The sequence below is a fragment of the Athalia rosae genome, chromosome 1 (genome assembly GCF_917208135.1).
Source record: "Athalia rosae chromosome 1, iyAthRosa1.1, whole genome shotgun sequence".
NCBI classification, from domain to species: Eukaryota; Metazoa; Arthropoda; class Insecta; order Hymenoptera; family Athaliidae; genus Athalia; species Athalia rosae.
The window spans coordinates 25,172,075-25,192,229 of NC_064026.1; the positions used below are offsets into that span (position 1 = coordinate 25,172,075).

The window sequence follows — 20,155 nt, forward strand, 5'->3', positions numbered from 1 at the left end:
TGTTGTCTGCCGAAAATATAACGGATAGCCCGTTCGATTGACTCCCTGCGTTGATCCTTTCTTACAATTTCTCTACACGTGAACCGATCCGCGTGGTAGAGGTGTGAAAGTACTTTTGTGGATCTTCGCTCGGTAGTGTGAAAAATGAAAAATATGTTTCTAACGCTAATTAGAATTGTCGGAGGCCATTGATCGTCTGACAGATCCGTTTTTACAATTCGACTATCACCGACTACTTCGGGTGTTATAAAACGTCCGCGCTCTCCAACCTATGAGCGAACCAGCTCTAATTACCGCTGTAATTTATAACAAGACTCTCTTACAGTCCTCAATTTCGCGTTGCGTAAAATTAAATAAAATATTTATTACATGTTATCTAACCAATACAGGTACAATAATCATAAATAATAATACAAGATAATTTATGGATCATTTTCAAACGCGATTAATGATAACACCAACGTGAAACTGTGAAAACTTCTCTTTTTTTTTTGCTTCATAACTTTGCTTGAATATGACTATCAAAAAAAAAAAAAAAAAAAAACAAGGTAAAAATACGGCATCTCTGCTTCCGCAGATCGATAACGATCGTATACTACTGTCTTATCTTACGAGTTGTTCTCGTCAAATAATGCGAATGCCCCGTTGACCGATTCGTGTCGGTCGATTTTTGGAGACGCGTTAAAAATATCTTCACTTCACTTCCATCCCTATCCCTTGTTTCCCTGTTTTGTACCAAAGTTCACGTCTTCCAAGTTGGTTTTACTCTGCTGTTGCATCCCTGACGCATAGGGACGTACGTTCGCGAAGTGATAAGTGAACGCCTGGGGCATCGAGTGTCGGTTATTTTGATTTTGGTTATACGAAACAACGCCCGGCATTTCATCCGGTCGAAAGCTGTTCGCCTCGGGTCTGAAGGGGATGGTGGGCGCCACGGGAGGTTGATCGCGACGAGTTCCGGACGATTGATCGGCAGGGTCTCCCAGAGAAGTCGAAGGACTCGCCTTTTCGGGGGCGATGTAAGTCCCGCGTGATTGTTCCAAGGTCACTCGCGTCACCGCTTGTTGTTGTTTCTGCGCGTACGACGGAAGGTTCGGGTACTTGCTCGGGGCTTTGGAGAACGTTTCCCGCGTCCCCTGATCGGCGAGGTATTCGGCTCCGGATGCGCCGTTTTTGTCGGAATTGTAAATGTCCGACAGAAACCGAGCGCTCTCCTTCTCCGGCAGGTCGTGGCTATTCGAACCGTAGACGTGCGGCTCGATCGATTTTCCTCGGGGATTCAATGTCTCGGAGTAATACCGTCCGGCCTCCCGACTCGTTCCCACGGGACTCGATCCCGGCGGATAGGGGTCCTCCTCCCCCGGTTTTCCCGAAGAGTTCTGCAGTAGGCCTACCGCACCGACGTAAGGCAGATGAGAAGGAGTGCTCGCTGAATTTTGAGAGCCGCTGTTCGAAAATCTCTGTCCCAACGACTTGGCCACCAGATTCCGCATAGCCGCCACTTGTTCGAGGATCTGCGCCCTCGCGTAGCTGCTCGGGATGGGATAATCCGGCCCGACCGGATGTCCCCCGACGCTAATGACCTTGTAAGTCGGCTGCGGCAGCGGGATGTTCTTCAGATGGACGTCGGATATTTGTTCGATCCGATTGTACGGATCGGCCGTCTTCTGGACACTCGAGTGCGCCCCGTGGTCCTTGTAACTTTGTGATATGAGGTTATTACCGTCCACGTATTGACTTACGGCTCCGTCGTTCGTCGGGGAGCTCGGAATCTCGTCAATTTTAGTCTTGCCCGACTTCGGCTTGTCCTCCTGCTCCTCCGCGCCGTTCTCCTCCCCGAAACTGGAGGGTTCGCTCCTCGGAGGTCCTGCGGGAGGCCCGGGAGGTCCGAGGTAATCCGGGTAGGAGTACGGAAACGGTCGGTTGTAGTAGTCCGGGTAAAAATACGGGCTCTGAGAATAATAACCGGGATAGGGAGCGGAACCGTGGACACCGGAAGCGTATTGATTGTCGGGGTAAGGACCGGCGGAATAGGAGGGGCTCCCGTAAGGACCGTAGAGAGCGTTCCCGTAATACGGCGAGTAAGGAGAGGAGTAGGGCGCGACGGGGCCGCGTGGATAAGATCCGTAGTCGTCGGGAAAATACGAATCCTTCGGACCCTCGGCGTAGCTGGACGTGTACGAGTCTCTGGCATCCGTCCTAGGCGCGTAGAGTTCCGGCTTGAAGATAGTCCCGATCTCTTTGTCGGAGCCCCTCTTCGTCAACTTCGGACTGTACGGGTAGACGGGATGGATAGGCAGGAACGGTTCGTCGTTCGGATTCGACGGTTTCCGGTAGCGTTGGGCGAAAACCGCGGGCGATATCAGTAGGAGAATCTGGAAGGTATAATTCGATATGAGGAGATACGATTCTACATAGCGTGGGACGCGTTGCGAATTCACCAAGACACGGTATACTGACCAGGATCTCCATATTCGGTATTCTTCTCTCGTCCGGCGATCGCGACGGTTCGATTAATATGACGGATGTATCCAAGTCCCGAGCGTTCAGCTCCTACGGCCGATGTGATTTTTCATCACGGTATACGATCGGCGCGGTACTTGCGATGACAGTGATACGTCCAGCGTCCTTCAATATCTCTTTTATACTTGTACCTTGAAAAATCTCTAGAACTAGTTTGACTTTTCTCCTGACTTATACGCGTCAATGATGGCCAGTTTATCACCCCGTTTGGTCAGCTCGGCTCTCAGTGAAAATAGACTCGTTCGATTCAACTGCCGGAGCTGCTGCATCTCGACGAATGGAATTAGATAAATGGGTCGTCGCGGCGATACGAGGTTGTTTTCGTATACCGGCGGTTAGGCTGCATTTCTTAAGTGATAGTGATCCGCCGTATGATCTCTAAAGTAACGAGACTCGTTAAAAACCTGCTCACCGTTAGCGTAATGGACGACGTCGTGGATCGTATATGAAAAATTATAATTAAACCGACATTCGCATCCGAAGAAACGAGGCCTCATCTTTCGGGAGCCATGGTCCACCGGAACGCAAACTTGCGTTGGAAAAAAGCCCCGATGATTTCACTCGAGGGTTCGTCGGAGGCCAAAAGCCATGTATGAATCAATTATCAGCATCGTCGAGTTAATATCATTGTTTTACAGGGCGTGGCTAACAATGAGCGTGGTTTGAACCGTCGATGCGGTTATACCGTACGAACACCGCGTGGTGAAAGTGAAATAATGGTCTCGTTTCGTGGGGTATATTAAACGACGATACCACCTCAACGTACGACATACAATAGCTGTATGCCCACCTTTCGAAGCTGTCGATTTTTTTTCCGTTCTCTACTCTTTTGCGTCGACTTTTTTCTCCTCGCTTTCCTCCGAACACCCTATTGTTCGATTCGACAATCGAAGTTTCACCGCATCTGCATAGACGAGCGTACGTTGCAACTTGTCGTTGCTCGCGTCGAGTTCGGTGCATCGTTTGATGAATTTTGATATTAATATCGCTCGATTTGGCTCAAGTAGAAATTCGCCAACGCCTCGCGTACGGAATCGCGAGTGCGATCACCTGTCGCTTCGGGCGAATCTAGGCTACTAGTCGTCGATGTATATCAAACATCAGTCGAATTATGAACGATGTACACCGGTCGACCACGCATATTACGTTTTTACCGTAGAAATGTATCTAGTTTTAAATCATAACAGTCTGTCGACTCATCACACTGCATCATTTCATACGGTTGATCGATTGTTTCTTTTCTCGTTTATCGAGTCGTTTGTTTTTTTGCCTCCAGGCATCCGAAAACCAAGACAACGACATGTGTGTACGTTCGACTTTCGAAGCCCCAAATGATTGTGTCAAAATGATTTGGTTTTATTTCTCATCAACGTGACTTACGAGTTGGCGTGTCGTGGATGATTTTTTTTATTTTTTTTTCTTCCAAATTGAAATATTTATTCGTGCAAGCCATCGTACGATCTTATCAGGGATATGTGCATGTGATGCAAATGCGAATAATTTTCGAAGTCAATCGATTAACATTAATTATCGGATATCTCGATCGTGGCATTTCTAGATACGCGGGTTAAATGGTATTTCACCATATCGCTACGGAATCCGTACGTCCTTTCTAGTTTTGGTAAAACCGCAAAAATCTTGGTTAATAATAATAACATGATTATTATCATCATTTATCCTGATTCGCTGCACCGGCAAGCAGACTCTCGAATTTGTAACTTTTTGCGAAATGCTTAACCGTATTATTCAACGTGAAATTTACTTCAACAAACTTGCACTAATTATACAACGCATTTAAAGTAATGTAATTACCGCAAATTTTCGCTAACTAAGAGTCACTCAACCACGTGAATATAAAATGACCGATTAACATCACTGAAATTCCAAACTTAGAAAATGAAAAGTGAGAATTCTTTATAATCGTATTCTTGATCGAAAGTCTAAAGAATTTCATACCGCGAACTACATTTCAGGCGATCCTTGAATACACCAACGACTCGAAACCTATTCCTACGAACTTTATAACGTATAAGTTAATAGCGCTGTGGCGGAAACGGAGATCAGCGGTGGATACGGATAACTGAACAAAAATTGATAAATACAGTCGACTATCAATGACGGCAAATGGCTCGTGTCGAGTTATTTACACGAGGCAGCCGAACGAATGAATTAATGTCAGCTCGTAAAATCCGGCGCTCTCACTCGGAACTAGATGCTCTGCCGTTTATAGTACAGTGAAACATGTTTACAACCCACGTTCATTCCTCTAATAATACGTGTAAATATCTGGACACTCGGCGTGAAGCACCCGTAGGAACGTCGCTGGAAATGATCCGACCGCGCGAATGTGTCGCAGGGTAGATGAGCCCGTGGGAGTCTCGAGACTCGATTCTTATTTTCTAATAAATATAATTCGAATCCGAAATTCGAATCCTGCCGAACGGTCCTTAGCTCCGGATGAGACGTGAGGTGATCGGGTCAACAGCGTCCCCTCGCCCCTCGGATCGCATCGGTTTCTTCCACCCGTGACATTCTACCGGTAGAGGACTCGGACTTGGACTTTCCAAAATAAAATAAAGATTTAGAAAGGAGATTATTGTCCGGATACCGCCAAGACTCACCTGCCCTACCCACGTCAAGAACGCGTGCTCGCGCGCGAGCGAGCGAGCGCTTCTCCCGCAAACTATCGCGTCTGATGTATAACAGCAAAAGTAGCCTTCGGTAGCCTTAAACCGAAGTAAAAGTGAACCCATTTCTGCAGAGGTGATCTTTAGTTTGGTTTGTTTTTTTTGCTTTTTTTTTTTTTTTTCTTCCAGCAATCGAGATCGCCGGTTCCTTCACAATGACTTTCACATCTCCTCGCCAACGGGGGAAGGTAAACGTTTTTTCTCCCTTTTTGTTTTTCTCTCTTTTTTTTTTTTTTCTCTTCCTCCTTGTTCGCGGTTCTTTTTATTTTACGCGGGTTTTACACCATGACCGTGTAACCGGACTTGACGATTGGCCACTGATTAGTGCCGCGGGTAAATGCGAGAGTTGCCGCACGGTTTGATTAATTATTCCATGCGAGGAAAATCGAAAGTGTTCCGCGAATTTCGTTTTATAGTCTGCGAAGGTGAAGGTAAAAATGATTTTCAGACGTTTATAGTCTGCAACTTGATGCTATTTGTGAAAAATTATTCTTCGCCGGATTTATTGCTTCATTTGTTTCGTTTCTCTTGCGTATTTACGTTTTTGCAAGTGGACCCGCGAAATTTCAACGTTTCGTTGAAAAAAAAAAAAAAAGAAGAAATTAAACGAAAGACTTATCGGAGTCGGATCAATTCGGTTTTTGCGAGCTTTCGAAAATACAGCCATTACTTACTTTTTACTGAAAACTTTCGTACGGTGAGAACGAAGGTATAGATATCGACGGAGTGTGTCAATATTCAGCGAGGAAGCACGTATATCTGCCGATTGTTTATTACCCGCTGAATCGGCCGAGTAATTTGCTTCGCACTCGAAGGTAAAGGCAAAACAGCGAACGAAGTATGATTCTTATGAGAATAACACATTTTATTACAAAATAGTATAAAAAAAAAAAAAGAAGGAAACTATACAACAACCATCATTCGTCAATGTCGAGAAAACATCTAACAGGATGAAACGATGATCAACAACATCATAAATAGGCAACGAGTTTTCCTAAATTAACTATAAATACGTCAACCATTTCACCTAATCGATTCGCTTTCGTTGTTTCAATGTTCGCAGTTTCACGTCCACACGTCTCGTCAGTGTCGTGTAATTGTCGTTACCGTCGTGATTGTCGTTCGGCAAAACGGACCCGGACAACGATCCTCGTCTTCGTCCGAGAACCGCGTTAACCGCAGAAATAGCGGGAGAAGATTCTTCACCCGGTAAACTTTCGATGTCCAGTCCTCCGATCGTTACCCCTCCCCCCCTCTAATATTTGCCACCGGGACTCGAGTACGAGATGGTGTCGTATTTGTTACTTCCGGCGGCGTAGTTGTCCTGCAGGGATTTGCCGGAGTAGCGTATGTATCTTGGCGCCTGGGCGGAATAAGCTCCGTGGGAGTCGCTCGGACTTCCGTAGGAAGAGGAGGGGGCCGAAGAGTACGAGGAGTACGACGAACCGGAATCAGATCCGGAGTAAGATCCCGAAGAGATGGGCAGACTGTAGCTCGAACTGTCGGCGGATCCACTGGACAAGCCGATGTGGGACGACGAGGGGCTGTAAGAGTCCGAGATCCCGTGGGAGGAAGAGGGTAGACTGTAACCGGACGAGGATCCGTGAGAGCTGGCCGATGCCAGGGCGCTGAGGATCGCCGCGGAGCCGTGCCCCGATCCGGAGGAGGATCCGAGGCTGTACCCCGAGGATACCGACGGAGCGCCGTAGCTCGAGCTCGGGGATGACGAGGAGAGGCTGTAGCCGGAACCGGAGGACGAGGGGACGCCGTAGCTTTCTCCCGAAGATGACGACGGGTGGCTGTAGCCGGAAGACGAAGACGAAGGAGCGCCGTAGCTGGACGAAATTGAAACCGAGGACGAAGGATGGCTGTAGCTGGTCGATTCTCCGGATTGGGAGTGGTAGCTCGATCCCGAAGAAGATGGAACGGTGTAGCCGGCGCTCGACGACGAGGGGTAGCTGTAGCTGGACGAACCGGAGGAGAGTCCGTGAGACGAACCGGACGACGAGGGGATGCTGTAGCTGGACACCGAGGACACGGGCGCGGAGTAGCTCGACGAAATTCCGTGGGAAGAACCGGATGAGCTCGACAGCGGTAGGCTATATGAAGATCCGTGAAGTCCTGACAGAGATCCTAGTGAGATACCATGGGAAGCCAGAGATGATGTACCAGAGGACGAGGACGGGAAGCTGTAAGATCCACCAGACGATCCGTGAGAAGACGTCAAAGGCAGAGCGTAGCTTGCTCCGGAAGAGGCGGGGATCGAAAAACTCGGCGAACCGGAGGACAGGCCGTGAGATGATCCGGCGGAGATCGGTAGACTGTAAGCGGAACTTCCGCCGCTTCCGTACGCCGAGAGACCGTGGGTGCCGGCGGCGTAGACCGGTGCCATGTAGGTCGAACCCGAACTGCCGTGGAGTCCGAAGGTGACGGGTCCTTGTTTACCGGCGGAGGACGAAATCAGGGATCCGGCGTAACCGCCGCCGAATCCGCCGCCTCCCAGGCTCAATCCGGATGTCAGTGGAACGGAATAGGACAGCGGGGATCCGTGTCCGCCGAAGCCTTGTCCAAATCCGCCGGATGGGAAAGAGTATCCGCCACCGTGTCCGCCCAGGCTGAGGCCGCCAAGGTTATATCCTCCGAGTCCGCCGCTACCGAAACCTCCGAAATTTTGGAAACCGCCGTGACCCAGGGAAAGTCCGCCGCCGGAGCCGCCGAAGGAATGTCCCGAAGTTAAAGGTGCCGAGTAACCGCCGCCGAAGCTGTGCGAGGGAGCCGCCGAGTAACTAGCTCCCGAACTTCCGAGGGAGTAAGAAGATCCTCCGCCGTATCCATCTAGTGCTCCTCTCTTCTCTTTTGTAGCGGAAGTCCCCGACGCTGCGGATGTAGATTCCCTGGCTTTTACTTTCTCGGAGATGACGTTCGCGAAAAGCAGGACGCAGATCCCTACCACGACCTGCGAACAATAAAAAAATATTCACAAATTCAATCGGTATGAAATCACAACGGAAAAATATCACTCGACTTTCGATCGACCCAATTTCGCGGAATCGATCCGCGGTACGTCGATCGTTTATTTTTCCGATTCGTGATTTTCTCGATAAAGTTAGTCGGAAGCCTCGTCCCCATGCTTAGGTACGAAATTCGGAAATTTTGAACACTGGAAATGGAAAAAGTGAAAAAAAAATTGATAAAACGATTTGAAAAACCGTCGATTTCGAATCACTCAAATTCAAATCGTGAACCCGTATTATTTTCGTCTACAATCGAGTTATCCGAAGCAAATCTTCGATCAAGAGGGGGGTCAGGAAATTCTACGTTATCAAGTTTAAGGCTCAATGAAAACTTACGAAAGGTTTCATCTTAAACGTATTTGTGCGCCGTTAAAATAATCTTGCGAGCGAGCGGCTACCAAATGAGTCCTGAGGTGTGGTATCTGATGCCATTGCACCTCAGAAGAGATCTTTTATATCCAGATCCCCTCTCGCCGGTGAAAGAAAGGTCTAGGTGAAGGTAACGGCTACTCCGCAGGCTCGACCGGCTACTACCCGGCTGCACTGAATTCGGATATTTCAACTGCTACGCGCACACAATTTGTATTGAAATTTGCTCTATCAAATTTGACAATGAGCCTGCCGAAGTGAACGAAGCGTATCTTACGTACACATATTTAACGGAGAACGGGCTTACGCAGCCACGTGGGTCGAGACAATATTCCGAGGGAGATGAAAATTTTTATGTAGCTCGTATCGTTCGACCTTAGCGGGAGACGGAATAAACAATGAAAAACTGTACCGGGTGATCAGTTAGAAAGCATAAATTGTTCAAAATATTCGAAAAAAATAGAAGTCGCATGACATATCACTTGGTGAATTGGAAATCAGGCGTCGACGTTGATCAGAGTTTGTTATCATTTATTGATCTTCGAATAATATTTTATCTCCGTGTTATGTAGTTTCAGGTAAAAGCAGTTTCGTCAAAGGATTTGAAATCGCAATCGTGATGCGGGGGACGATGACGGTGCGAAACGCCGGTAGCGAATTTGAATTGGAGAAACTGGTTTTTAGGTAATTATATCGAATTAATGATATACGGTGGTTGAAAGTTGGGAAAAAATTCCGTACAACTTTTCAACACATATTTCGTTCAATCATTCAATTCCAGCCCATCAATTTCAGTAAATTTGTGTTGGCTCGAGTCAACGTTATTCGTCATGTATTTTACTCGAGCGTCGAGACGGATTGAAATTTCTGGGTCTTCTTGAGCCAGCAAGAGTGATCAACGCGGACAACGAGGACCGCACCTCATACTCTCAATTTCTCTTGGTCGAATAATGTTGGCACCGGTAATTCCGAAAGCTAGAAACGTGTGCGCATTCTTTCATTTACCCTGTAAACAAATAATTTACCAGACGGTGCCGAAGATTTTCCACGATATCTGGAATTTTCAATCCAGCTGGTTGATTTGGTTCGATGATCATTCAACGGGATTTCTCTCAGATCGAGATTAATGATCTCGCGTTATTTTCACATCGAGCATTTTTTTAGGCAGATGAGCTGTTATATCATCGAGCGGAACAGTTTTCCCTGGGAGTACGTTTTTACTGACGCATGACGCGACGTACGAAAAACTATTAATTTGACCTTTGAAAATTGACGTTTTCTAAACATGGTCGTTTTCATTTTCGTCCTCGTGTCGTGTGATGACGAAAAAAAAAAAAAATAAAATAAAATCGCTCTTCACAGATTGCACTTTCACCCTGGTAATGGCGGAAGGAAAAGAAAACGAAGAAAAATTCTATCACATCGCTAATTGAAGATCGACAATCGACCTCAAGACGACAATCATCTCGTATTAGATAGCAGATCTTTTTCACTGTTGCCGCAGCCTTTTTCCCTCCTATGATTGAATTACGTAAATATATTTTATCGTTTGTAAGTATATAATACAAAGGTTCACTGTCCAATGAAAGTATAATGAATGCTAATTAATTCTCTGTGGTACCAGACCGCGCACACTATTTCTCCGGGACATAAAAACAATGGACAGGACAATATGCCATCGATTGATGTGTACAGCGAAGCAATTAAATACGATCCAAAAATTCCCATGTGGAGCAGTATAATTATTGTCTGTAAAAAAAAAAAAATTGAAGGTACAAAAAGAAAAAACGAAAAAAAAAAAGGAATAACAGGAAAGAAAAGAAAAATGAAACACGTTGTAGTGACACGGGCGAATATACATCATTTAGAAAGTTAATGATATCAATTTTATACACCATCCATCGTCCGTCAACAAGGTACCTATATTTTTACTCGTCAAAACCGAAAACACGTTGAATAATTGTCAAATTGTCAAATCCCAATTTCTTCTGGAATCTGCATTCTTCCTTCGATTAACAATGTCATTATCGTGCACGCATGCGGTCGGTGATCGGTATCGTATGTGCGATCCGCACGCGTCCGCGAGCGGTCAAACTGGATCACGAGGGCCGTGCCTGTCGATCCAATTCTTTTTTTCTTATTTCTTTATTCGCCATCGGTACGACGCTCGGTACAAGAAATACAGGAGGAAGGTGTTTCCTTCGCGCGTAGAAGATGCTGGGTGACCAAATACCGGCGCTTGGCATGTTGGCTCGCCGATGCGAGTATGATAAAAAAGGCAATTGATTTCGTTTTACTTTCTCCGTTAGGATAACGGAAGCTGATCTGTGGACGGTCGCCGTCCAATTTTGGAGCATCGTGAAACAAGTCCAAAGAGGAGACCGTCCGTTGTACACATTCCATAATTCCACGTGCTGTATGGTATACATACATACATACATACATGTGTATACCCGCGCATAACGCGTCGAACTCACCGACCGCAGCATCGACGGTTTTAATCTTGAAACAAGGTGTACCTGCGGCCTACAGTTCACCGAAATATTATTTATAATTTATTTAATATAACTTCGCGACAACCAAATTTAGACGCGCAGTGAGAGTGGAATTATTTATTATATCCTTGACGCAGTCACAGTTTTATACCTATATGTATAAATACATGCGCGTACTCTTACGGTATATAAACGGAGAAATTACGTGCCTTCTTTATTATGCCTACATTTTTCATAAAATCTTATTTTCAAGGTACTATACAGTACCATACTATACTCTGTCACATGTGTATACCTGACCAACAATAAGACTGTTCCAAGATTATCATTAATATTTTAACCGCAATAATTATCTACAGAATTTCTCAACACGTGCATAACCGTTGGCAAGGCCAAAAACCGTAGATAGAACAGAATAACAAATAAATGAATAAAAAATCGCCTATAAATATTTGCGATATTTAAAATTATCATTTTTATTTTATTTTTGATTCATCTGGCTCGTAGGCATATCTGTAATCTCGGATTTATTGGAGAACGTGTTATAGATATATGTATAATGCGAAGAGCTAAACGGGCCGAGAGAACATAAATTAAATTATTTATGGCTGGTATGAACCGCTCGTTTGTTGATCTCTACATTATTTATCTGTAAGTTTCAAATACCTCGTGTCACATTGAATCAGTTTCTAATGAGAGCTTCATAAACTTTGATCACCTATACGTACCGGCGTCGATTTCGTTCCGTTCTCTATCCGTATGTATCGATTATTATACATATATTATACAGCTTGCACAAATTGGCGCAGGTCGAGTGTTTCTCTGTGCCGTATTACAAGTAAAACCTACACGCTCCATTAATCCTCGAAGAATTGTGTATAACACTGAAATTCTATACTCTTGGAATGGAAGATCGTTTTATAAAAGTATCGGTAAAACGAGGACCGTTTTTTTTTTTTTTCTTACCAATCTCTAACGAACTTTTGCTCCTATCGCTATCTATTTTTTTTCTTTTCTTTTTTTTTTTACTTTCATAATTGAAAGTTCACCGTTGTTGAAAAGTCGATGATAATTCCTGTAAGGAGCATTACGAGTTGCATTTTACTAAATTTCCTCTAACCTTGTTTGCGAATAGTTCACTGCATTGAAATGGAACGAAAAAAAAAAAAAAAAAAAAAAAAAAAGAAAAGGAAAGGGGGAAAAATAGAAATTCGTAACCTGTGGAAGATTGGTGTTGTAGGAAAATGGCGAAAAGGGAAAGGATCGATCGTGATCTGGGAGGGGCTTTTGCTCTCGAGTCGAAACGGTTGACAGGCGTTCCGACGCCGCGACGCCTCCTTAAGTCGAGAGATTTCCCAAGATCCAGATGCTGTAGGTTCTATGAAACGCAGTGGTCTAACCGGTAACTGCAGCCTGTAGATGTTCGTGCAAAACTGGAACAAAACTATGCAGAATCAGGTCAGTAGCGGAAAGTGAATAAGCCCGGCGAGCTTTATAGAATCACTTATTTATCAACCGCTGCTGGGCTGATCCTGAAACCCCGATTCCACGCACCGTATTCGTTCATCCGACTCCTGTGGGAGTCGGTAGTTTTTACTCGGTCCGAATATCGCCCACGTCGCGAATCAATCGTGGTTATTGTTGCTCTCGTCAATTTGTCTATGACGATATTTTGTATCCATTTCGATGACTCAGCAGTAACGAAATATCGAAAACCCACATAATTAGGGGGACTATTGGACGTCTTCAAACTCTGTGTAATTAGTTACGTCAGTCTGAATATTCTGTGATGTTATAATTCGGTTAACGACAGAACTCGCTGCTCACAATAACCATTTGAATTTGTGTAACCAACGCGCGATCGCCTGATCATTTCGGGACCGCCGTTAGGATGATCATCTGGACAGACTCGAAGACATCTGCATAAACTTTCATCGCGGTCTAACGTACGTTGGGGTATAATTATTTTTTTATTCATTTATTTTTTTCCACCGTAGGTTTCGCAGCGCTCTCATAAATAATGTATATTTATTTTCTCGCGTATTATTCCCCATAGCCATAGGAGTGAGGATAGCGACGTTTTGCACCAACACCGATTCCGATCTCCACCCATTTCCGCTTCCTTTGACAATCCGTTCTCCGTTTCTGTATAGTTATACGGTGCAAAGTGAATGCAGCTAACTGCTCGGAGGTTTTGAGAGTGAAGTCTCGCTCGACCCGAAGACCGCGGATCTTTAGCTTGATTTGATTTACATTCACCGTACCGACGACTCTGGTCATGATATATCGGGTTGTCCATAAAACGAGACTGATGGTTAATTAATGAACGATCGACCGAGAGGTCGAAATTAATTTACTGAAAGTGAGTTATACGAACATTCCGAATGCCGTGAAACTATAAATTCATTGAGTCTTAAACAGTTGATCGATCAAAAAATTGCTAAACATCGCGGAAGTGTATTCGTGATGTATAGTTATATATGATGTGCCTATTTGCGATGAACTTGTAGCACGTGAGCACCGTTAATATAATTATTATTGCGATGCAATGTTGATATAATATACCCGATTTATTTTCGCACTTATTATGACTTTCTAGCGTCCTGCTGCACAGATACGATCATCCTGTTACCATTGTCTAGGTGTAGTAATAACATAGATGTAATAACATTTACATATTATACAAAATTTTCATAACATATAAATTATTAAATCTATTGATCGAAGCGCTACGAAATCAGGCGTTCAAAATAATCGAGATCGTAAATTTTACTATAAAAAATATGATTTTTATTACTTAAAATAAATACAAGCTTTGTATTTACAACCTCCCTGTGGTAGGAATGTGCATCGTAAAAAATTACTAAACGATATTAAAATTTTAACTAACATACGTACGCTTACAATCAGCTTCATGCGATAACAAAACTTATTAAAAACAAAACAACATTTTTCCTATCGATTAAAGAGTGGAGAAAAAAAAAATGACATTTCAAAAATAAAACGCTAATCGCAAACTCAACTATTTCCAAATTTGAGCCGGTTTTGTCTGCGCAAATGACGGCGCATAGCTCCAAGGATACGTAGGTAAAGCTGGTTTCTGAACCTGATACGGTAAGTTAGGGTAATAAAAGACCGGGTACACAGATTTCACTGGCTTGTACACCAATGGGCTGAAAGCTGCAGATTGTACGCCGTAAGCCGGATGAACCGGCTGAGGTGCGTGGTGGATTGGCGTTGCGACCGGAGCGGCCGGGAGGATCGGATGTACCGGGGCGCCGACCGGCTGCACGGGACTCGCGACTGGATGAAATTGGTGTATGCCGTGCGCAGGATTCGAGACCGGATGGAGTTGGGTGACAGCCGGACCGAGAGGCGCTACCGGTTGAAAAGAATGAACCGGATGAATCGAGTGGATCGGATGTACAGCTTGTACGGGATGAACCGGAATCCCGACGGGTTGGCCAACCGGGGTTGGCGAGGACGGAAGCCCTATAGGATTCGGCGGTTGAGCCGGACGGTGATTCGCCGGAGTCGCCGAGGGAGCCCGCGGCGGTTGTGCCGCGTTGGGATCCTGTGGTATCGGTAAACCGAAGTGCGTCGGTGATGTTTCCGCTGGTTGGGGTTGCGGAGATGCCGGTAGAAATCCTGGCGTTAAGCTCCCGTAGTTCGGAACGTTGCCGACGAAATTATTTCCCCCGATCAGGGACGGCACGAATCCGTTATAGTGAGGGAAACCGGGCGCAGGCTGCGACGGTGCCGATACCGAAGTTCCCGCCTGCGAGGTACCGTCTCCGACTGGACTTTGGGACGGGCGCAACGGAGATACCGTCGTGGTCGTAGTGGTTGTAGTCGTTGTCGGCGGTGTTCGCTGAGTCGTCAGGCCATATCCCAGGGTGAAAGTGGGACCGGTACCGGCTCCGGGTACGAAGGGAGCCTGGCCAAACGCCGTGTTTGCCGAACCGAACGAACCGGGACTCAACAAGTTCACATTTGGGTTATCGAAAGAGTTGTATTTCGGTTGGAACTGCGAGCTTATCGCAGCCAGGAGGTTCTGGTTTTTTATGTAATTTCCATGGCCCTGAGCGTATTGGTTGGAATATTCGGCGTTCCCCGGATTCCGAGAACGACTCTGACTCAGGAGAGTCTGCAGTTGGACAATGAGCCTGTCTTTTTCTTTCGATTGAATCTGCTCCAGGGATTCCTCGTCGCTCAGAGTCCCCGAGGCGTAGGACGGTAGCGCTCCAGAGAACCCTTGTCCCGACTGACTCTCTCGATCGAAATTTGGGTGCCTCTGATTCTGGAACTGGTTATTTTGTCCCAAAGACGGTCCGACTACTCCTTTGATTTGGTTGTTCTGTCCCGAGAATTCTTCGTTATTGGGAGCGAAGTTTTGGTCCGTAGCAGGGGCGCCGTAGAGCTGCGATATAGCCTGGGCATTCTGTGCCAAAAAATGTGCCGCGTCGGAAATCCCTTGGTTTGTATTTTCATCGAAAGTTTGAGCTTGGGAATTCGAATCATGGTTCTGGTTCTGAAAATTCAAATTCTGTTCTTGGAATTGATAATTCTGTTGCTGGTTCACGCGTTGACCCTGAACGAAAGTACTCGGCGCCGAATACGTGGGTAGCTCTTGATTCTTCGGTGGCAAATAATTGGCAGTGTCCCGACCAAACGGCACGCTATTTTGACTGGCTATGGGGCTTGTTTCTACAAAATCTACGTGTCTTATGGGACTGGGGACTTCCTGTTTCAGAATACCACCGGCTGGTCTACTGAGCTGACTCGAAAATTGGCTGGCTTGATAACGATGGCCACTGAATTTGTTGCGATGACTGCCGGAGTGACTGTTTTGATGTGGGCTGGCATATTGGCTGTTCGGTCTCCCCGATGGTCTGGTTTGAATTGGCGCTCCATAGCTGTCTATGGGACGTTGATTTTGGCTGGGAAATCGTGTCAGAATTTTCGCTCTGTTGCCACTCAAGTTTTGTCTGTGACCATTTCCATTGTATCTTTGTGCCGCGGTGAATCTGTCCGGTCTGTTGTACGTGTATCCGGAATCCCTCTTTCGTTGGGATTCGGATATTTTCAAGTCTGATCGATCGCCGATTAGTTCGCCGAGGTCCACAACTTCCAGCTTCGTTACTTCCGAGGTTTTCGATTCCTCCGCCCAAGTGAGAGCCAGACTCAGCAATAGTAGGAAACTTATCTACGAACAGAGGGAATGTTTGTCGTTATGAAATTCGAAGTAACGCGTATTTTTTGGTGGTTTTTGGTTTGAATCAGACTTACCGGTACCGACTTCATGATCCGATGATGTAATATCCAATCGACTACACTTGCCACTATTTTCACCAATATCGAGAGATGCGATCTGTCTCTACTGTTTCAGTTCCGGCATTTAATCGGAGCACTTGGTGACCGCTTGTGTTCGACTAATTACAAAGAGGGTGGACAGACGGAGGTCGACTAAGGACACCGCCATACCTGCACATGTATAAATACAGTCGGCCGCGACCATCCAGGAATGACAATAGACTTTCTTACCTGCTTTCATCGCTCGTACTTAGGCAATAGTGTTACGGATTCGATGTGTTACACATATCGAAATATATAAAATGACATTTTACGGAGGTCTACATATTACCGAAAGTGTCGAAATATGGTATCATCATTCCCAAGGGCTCCCCTCGCTCGATCGATCCACCTTACAAATTTCCACTATTCTAGTTCGAAGACAAAACTAAATAATTTAGTGGCATTGGTTAACTTTTTAGCGTGCGCGTGACCGGAAAGAGACACCGTAGTCAATAAATTACCATTATTCTTTCGATCACAGGGCGATCGGACTGTGAATTTGGAGATTATAGTAATTTATCCACATTGAGTAGGTGGATCAAAAGGGCTCCTGGCCCACCGTTAATCATCGGTGTCGTGGGCGTGAGATTCATGAGTATAAATTAAAATGATACATGCATTGAAATCCATTCTTTTGTTACCATTATAAAGTGGAGTGAAGAAGCACACAGAGAATTAAGTATAATCGGTGAATTGAAAATCCTAAGTACGAAATGGAAGCTCATGCGTTATTGATTGATTCAGGTCGTACCGATCTTAGAATCGTCATACGTTCGTTGGATTAATTCGAGTCACGTACGAGTCAAGTGCGCCTCAGTGAAAGTCTTCGATACATCCAACTCTCAGCTGAGAATATAAAATTAGAATTAATTCTTAGGGAATTATTCGTCTTGCGTAAGATCGTGACAATAGGTGTTATCAAATTTCTGAATTACGTGGAATCAGCGAACTCTTTGGAATCTGCAATTGGTATATGAAACGTTGCCAATTCATGGCAGCGTTCCCATCGAGCATGAACACTTATAAATTTCTATACGCTCTTCGTAGTTATTCAAGACGATATGCAAGCGTCTGTCATAGAAAGACACGTTACAGTTGGGAGTGGTCTAGTCATCATCTATGAGTACGAAGGTCCTCAATTTTTACCGACGAGGTTTGCTTACCCAGAAATCGGTCCATCAAAAGTTAGCAAATTTGGCATTCCACAAATGCATATCGTCGCATTGGTATGGCAAACATTATATTTTGGACTCGATATTGGATGTCAAAATCGAGTCCACTAACGAACTGATCTACCTGTAATTCGTGTCGCTTTAGAAGAAGAATAGTGGTCTAATCTGTTGACTTCAAATTGCCAACTTGTCATATGAAAATCCTGTTATTGGAATTCACTCGCAACAAGATACGTGTTGACATGAACGGTGTTCATCCGTCTCCGTATAAGCGGAGTGAAGTTTATCGTGCGGATAATCGCAGGTGTTGGTGAAGAGCGGAATCTCTTTTTCAAATCGTACACAAATGACACTTATGGTTTTTGCAGTGAATAATTCTTTTTAATTTTTCAATTATTTTACAATATAATACATAGCGGAATAATCATAGGATCGTTGACAATTTTTTCTCCTTGTTTCCGGATTGAAGATTTTCCATTCAATTTGCACTGGGTGAGAAAATTGCACCAGTTGAAATGTAGCTGTAGTTTCCTTTTCGAATTTGTTGCTTCATGAAAAGATATAAGACTGAAGAATAATGAAGACCGTGTTGTTGGTCGGTTGAGTTTTTGAAAAAAATGGTCAACGTTCACTTAATTAATTGCAAGTTGCATGTCGTCGTAATTCTTCGGACCGGCGAAGATCGGTAGATCGGATTCTAACCGACGATGTAAGGCGCGCTGTAGGCGGATGCGTAGTAAGGGTATGCCGAGTAAGCGTACGGTAGGGCACTGTATGCGGAATAGGCAACTGGAGCAACAGGTGCGGTGTAAGCACTGTATGCTACAGGTGCGGTGTAAGCGGCAGCACCCAGAAGAACCCCGCGCTTGTCTCTGACCTGGGCGTCGGATGGCTCGACAGATTCGACTTCCTGGGGCTTGGTATCGGCCAGGGCGACGGCGACGAGGGCCAAGAGCATAGCAGCCTGAAATTGATAATTTTCATTATTTAGGTGAAATAAGCTGAGGAGTCGAGAGAAGAGTCAAATTTTAGGTGCGACTTTTGAAAATTAATTATCCTGGAGAGAATCTGATATTCCAAAGGCTATAATTTTGATAAAAAAAAAATCGGTGAGAGTAAAATTTGATTACAGTGATATTGGAATTTGAATTCAATGAACAATCATTTTTGTTTTATACTTACAACGAAGAATTTCATGTTGATTGTTTGTTTTGCTTTGAGACTGAAGAGTCGATGAGAAGCTTTGAAGACTGTGTGATACTTTTCGGTTTGCAGGCGGGCTTTATATACTGATTCGAACATCTTGGGGTATTCGTGCATCGATTTGCAAACACCTGCCGATGTAAAATCGCGTTACGTATGCGTGCTATTGTTGAATCGTTGATGCGTTTACCTACCATAGCTGAAATACGAAATGGGAAATTCTATGCGTTAGTGTAGGTGGATACGTGTTAGTTGGAAGGCTGCACGTACTGCAGAGTTGGGCGAGTCTCTCCTTATTCTTTAAAGTTGAGCAAGGGACCTTGGCTATCAGCCAAACGCATACAAAATTCTTTTATAATACTTTTGTAATAGCAGCAATGACGATCGGATTATTGCATTTGATTATACCATACCACCGTCACTTCAAATTCAGTCTCTGCCGAATCGAAGACCAAATTGGTTCTAGGCTTGGAGCTAAACCCTATATGGATAGATATGGTCAATATATCCATGCCATAAGTTATTTTTTTAAAACATTCAAGAAAATTTGAACTGTTTTTTCTTCATTCTTGCTTTACTGATAATATCCTCATGAGTTCAAACCACTGAAATTCTCTATTTCAGTGGTTCAAACCCGAAGAGTTCCATGCTATTCTCAGATGGCGGCAGCTGCCGATACCTTTATCAGCGTTTCAAATTGGTGAGTGTCGAGATTTGACGCCTGCGCATCAAAGGACTTATAATTGCCTGGAAATCGACTAGTCGATCATTACAACGTCGACGTAGGATGCGGTCGAAAACGCATGTTTCAAATCGAATATCAGAAGTTCGTGTCGAGTTGCGTAATTTACCGGATAATAAAAACGTAACGCTGAAAAATGTTATCCATTAATTCTAAAGCCAGATATCCGTTGATATTCGGAGGTATACTCGCCAGCTTTTATCTGGCATTTACAAATAGGTAAAGTATTTTAAGATTCTTGACCTTACTTTTTTGGTATGCTTTCATCAATAAATATAACCTATAACCAAAACTTGCTTGATATTAGCAAATATCAGTGTGAAGTTTAAATTTCGTCAGGTTCCGTCTCTTGGGCGATTTGACTGAACAACGTGAGATCTTATATGCAGAGGATAAAGAGAGCAGAGTTCTTGGCGAAGAGGCGATTAGGCAGTTAAGAAATAATTAACTGATCAAAGTTACAATTTATGTCTTTTTAATATTCATTTGATTGTATATTTAGCTATGATCAAACTCGAATATGCTGTAACCTCTACTCCAATTTTTCGTAGATGTCTGAAAAATCCTCCAAATTCCGTTTATTGGTAAACATATT

The 20,155-nt window shown here is 44.6% G+C and overlaps 4 protein-coding genes and 1 long non-coding RNA gene across 5 annotated transcripts; 1 reads left to right on the top strand and 4 right to left on the bottom strand.

Annotated features, from left to right (window-relative positions):
• Positions 1 to 366: 366 nt before the first annotated feature.
• Positions 367 to 3,675, bottom strand: LOC125499701. The gene is made up of 2 exons (XM_048648758.1): positions 2,461 to 3,675; positions 367 to 2,375 (listed from the first exon to the last, which is right to left on the bottom strand). Exons 1-2 carry the CDS (start codon positions 2,470 to 2,472, stop codon positions 711 to 713), a joined length of 1,677 nt encoding a protein of 558 aa, XP_048504715.1. The 5' UTR covers positions 2,473 to 3,675; the 3' UTR covers positions 367 to 710.
• Positions 3,676 to 6,054: 2,379 nt separating this feature from the next.
• LOC110117277 (prisilkin-39-like) lies at positions 6,055 to 8,708 on the bottom strand. Its single transcript, XM_048651307.1, has 2 exons — positions 8,561 to 8,708; positions 6,055 to 8,166 (listed from the first exon to the last, which is right to left on the bottom strand). The coding sequence occupies exons 1-2, from the start codon at positions 8,570 to 8,572 to the stop codon at positions 6,466 to 6,468; spliced, it is 1,713 nt and encodes a 570-aa protein (XP_048507264.1). The 5' UTR covers positions 8,573 to 8,708; the 3' UTR covers positions 6,055 to 6,465.
• Positions 8,709 to 8,824: 116 nt separating this feature from the next.
• Positions 8,825 to 11,490, top strand: LOC125500069. The gene is made up of 3 exons (XR_007277245.1): positions 8,825 to 9,277; positions 9,956 to 10,144; positions 10,218 to 11,490. It is a non-coding gene; the product is annotated as an uncharacterized LOC125500069 (long non-coding RNA).
• A 2,365-nt stretch (positions 11,491 to 13,855) lies between these two features.
• On the bottom strand, positions 13,856 to 16,568 carry LOC105690899 (leucine-rich repeat extensin-like protein 1). The gene is made up of 2 exons (XM_048648724.1): positions 16,378 to 16,568; positions 13,856 to 16,294 (listed from the first exon to the last, which is right to left on the bottom strand). The coding sequence occupies exons 1-2, from the start codon at positions 16,390 to 16,392 to the stop codon at positions 14,111 to 14,113; spliced, it is 2,199 nt and encodes a 732-aa protein (XP_048504681.1). The 5' UTR covers positions 16,393 to 16,568; the 3' UTR covers positions 13,856 to 14,110.
• A 1,406-nt stretch (positions 16,569 to 17,974) lies between these two features.
• Positions 17,975 to 18,949, bottom strand: LOC105690928. The gene is made up of 2 exons (XM_012409086.3): positions 18,798 to 18,949; positions 17,975 to 18,579 (listed from the first exon to the last, which is right to left on the bottom strand). The coding sequence occupies exons 1-2, from the start codon at positions 18,933 to 18,935 to the stop codon at positions 18,313 to 18,315; spliced, it is 405 nt and encodes a 134-aa protein (XP_012264509.2). The 5' UTR covers positions 18,936 to 18,949; the 3' UTR covers positions 17,975 to 18,312.
• Positions 18,950 to 20,155: the final 1,206 nt, after the last annotated feature.

Bases quoted from the DNA above. Each gene is read 5' to 3' on its own strand.
- LOC105690928 (XM_012409086.3), bottom strand. From the start codon at position 18,935: ATGCACGAATACCCCAAGATGTTCGAATCAGTATATAAAGCCCGCCTG. The intron at 18,580-18,797 runs GTAAGTATAAAA...TATCAATTTCAG, and splicing joins TCAACATGAAATTCTTCGTT to GCTGCTATGCTCTTGGCCCT.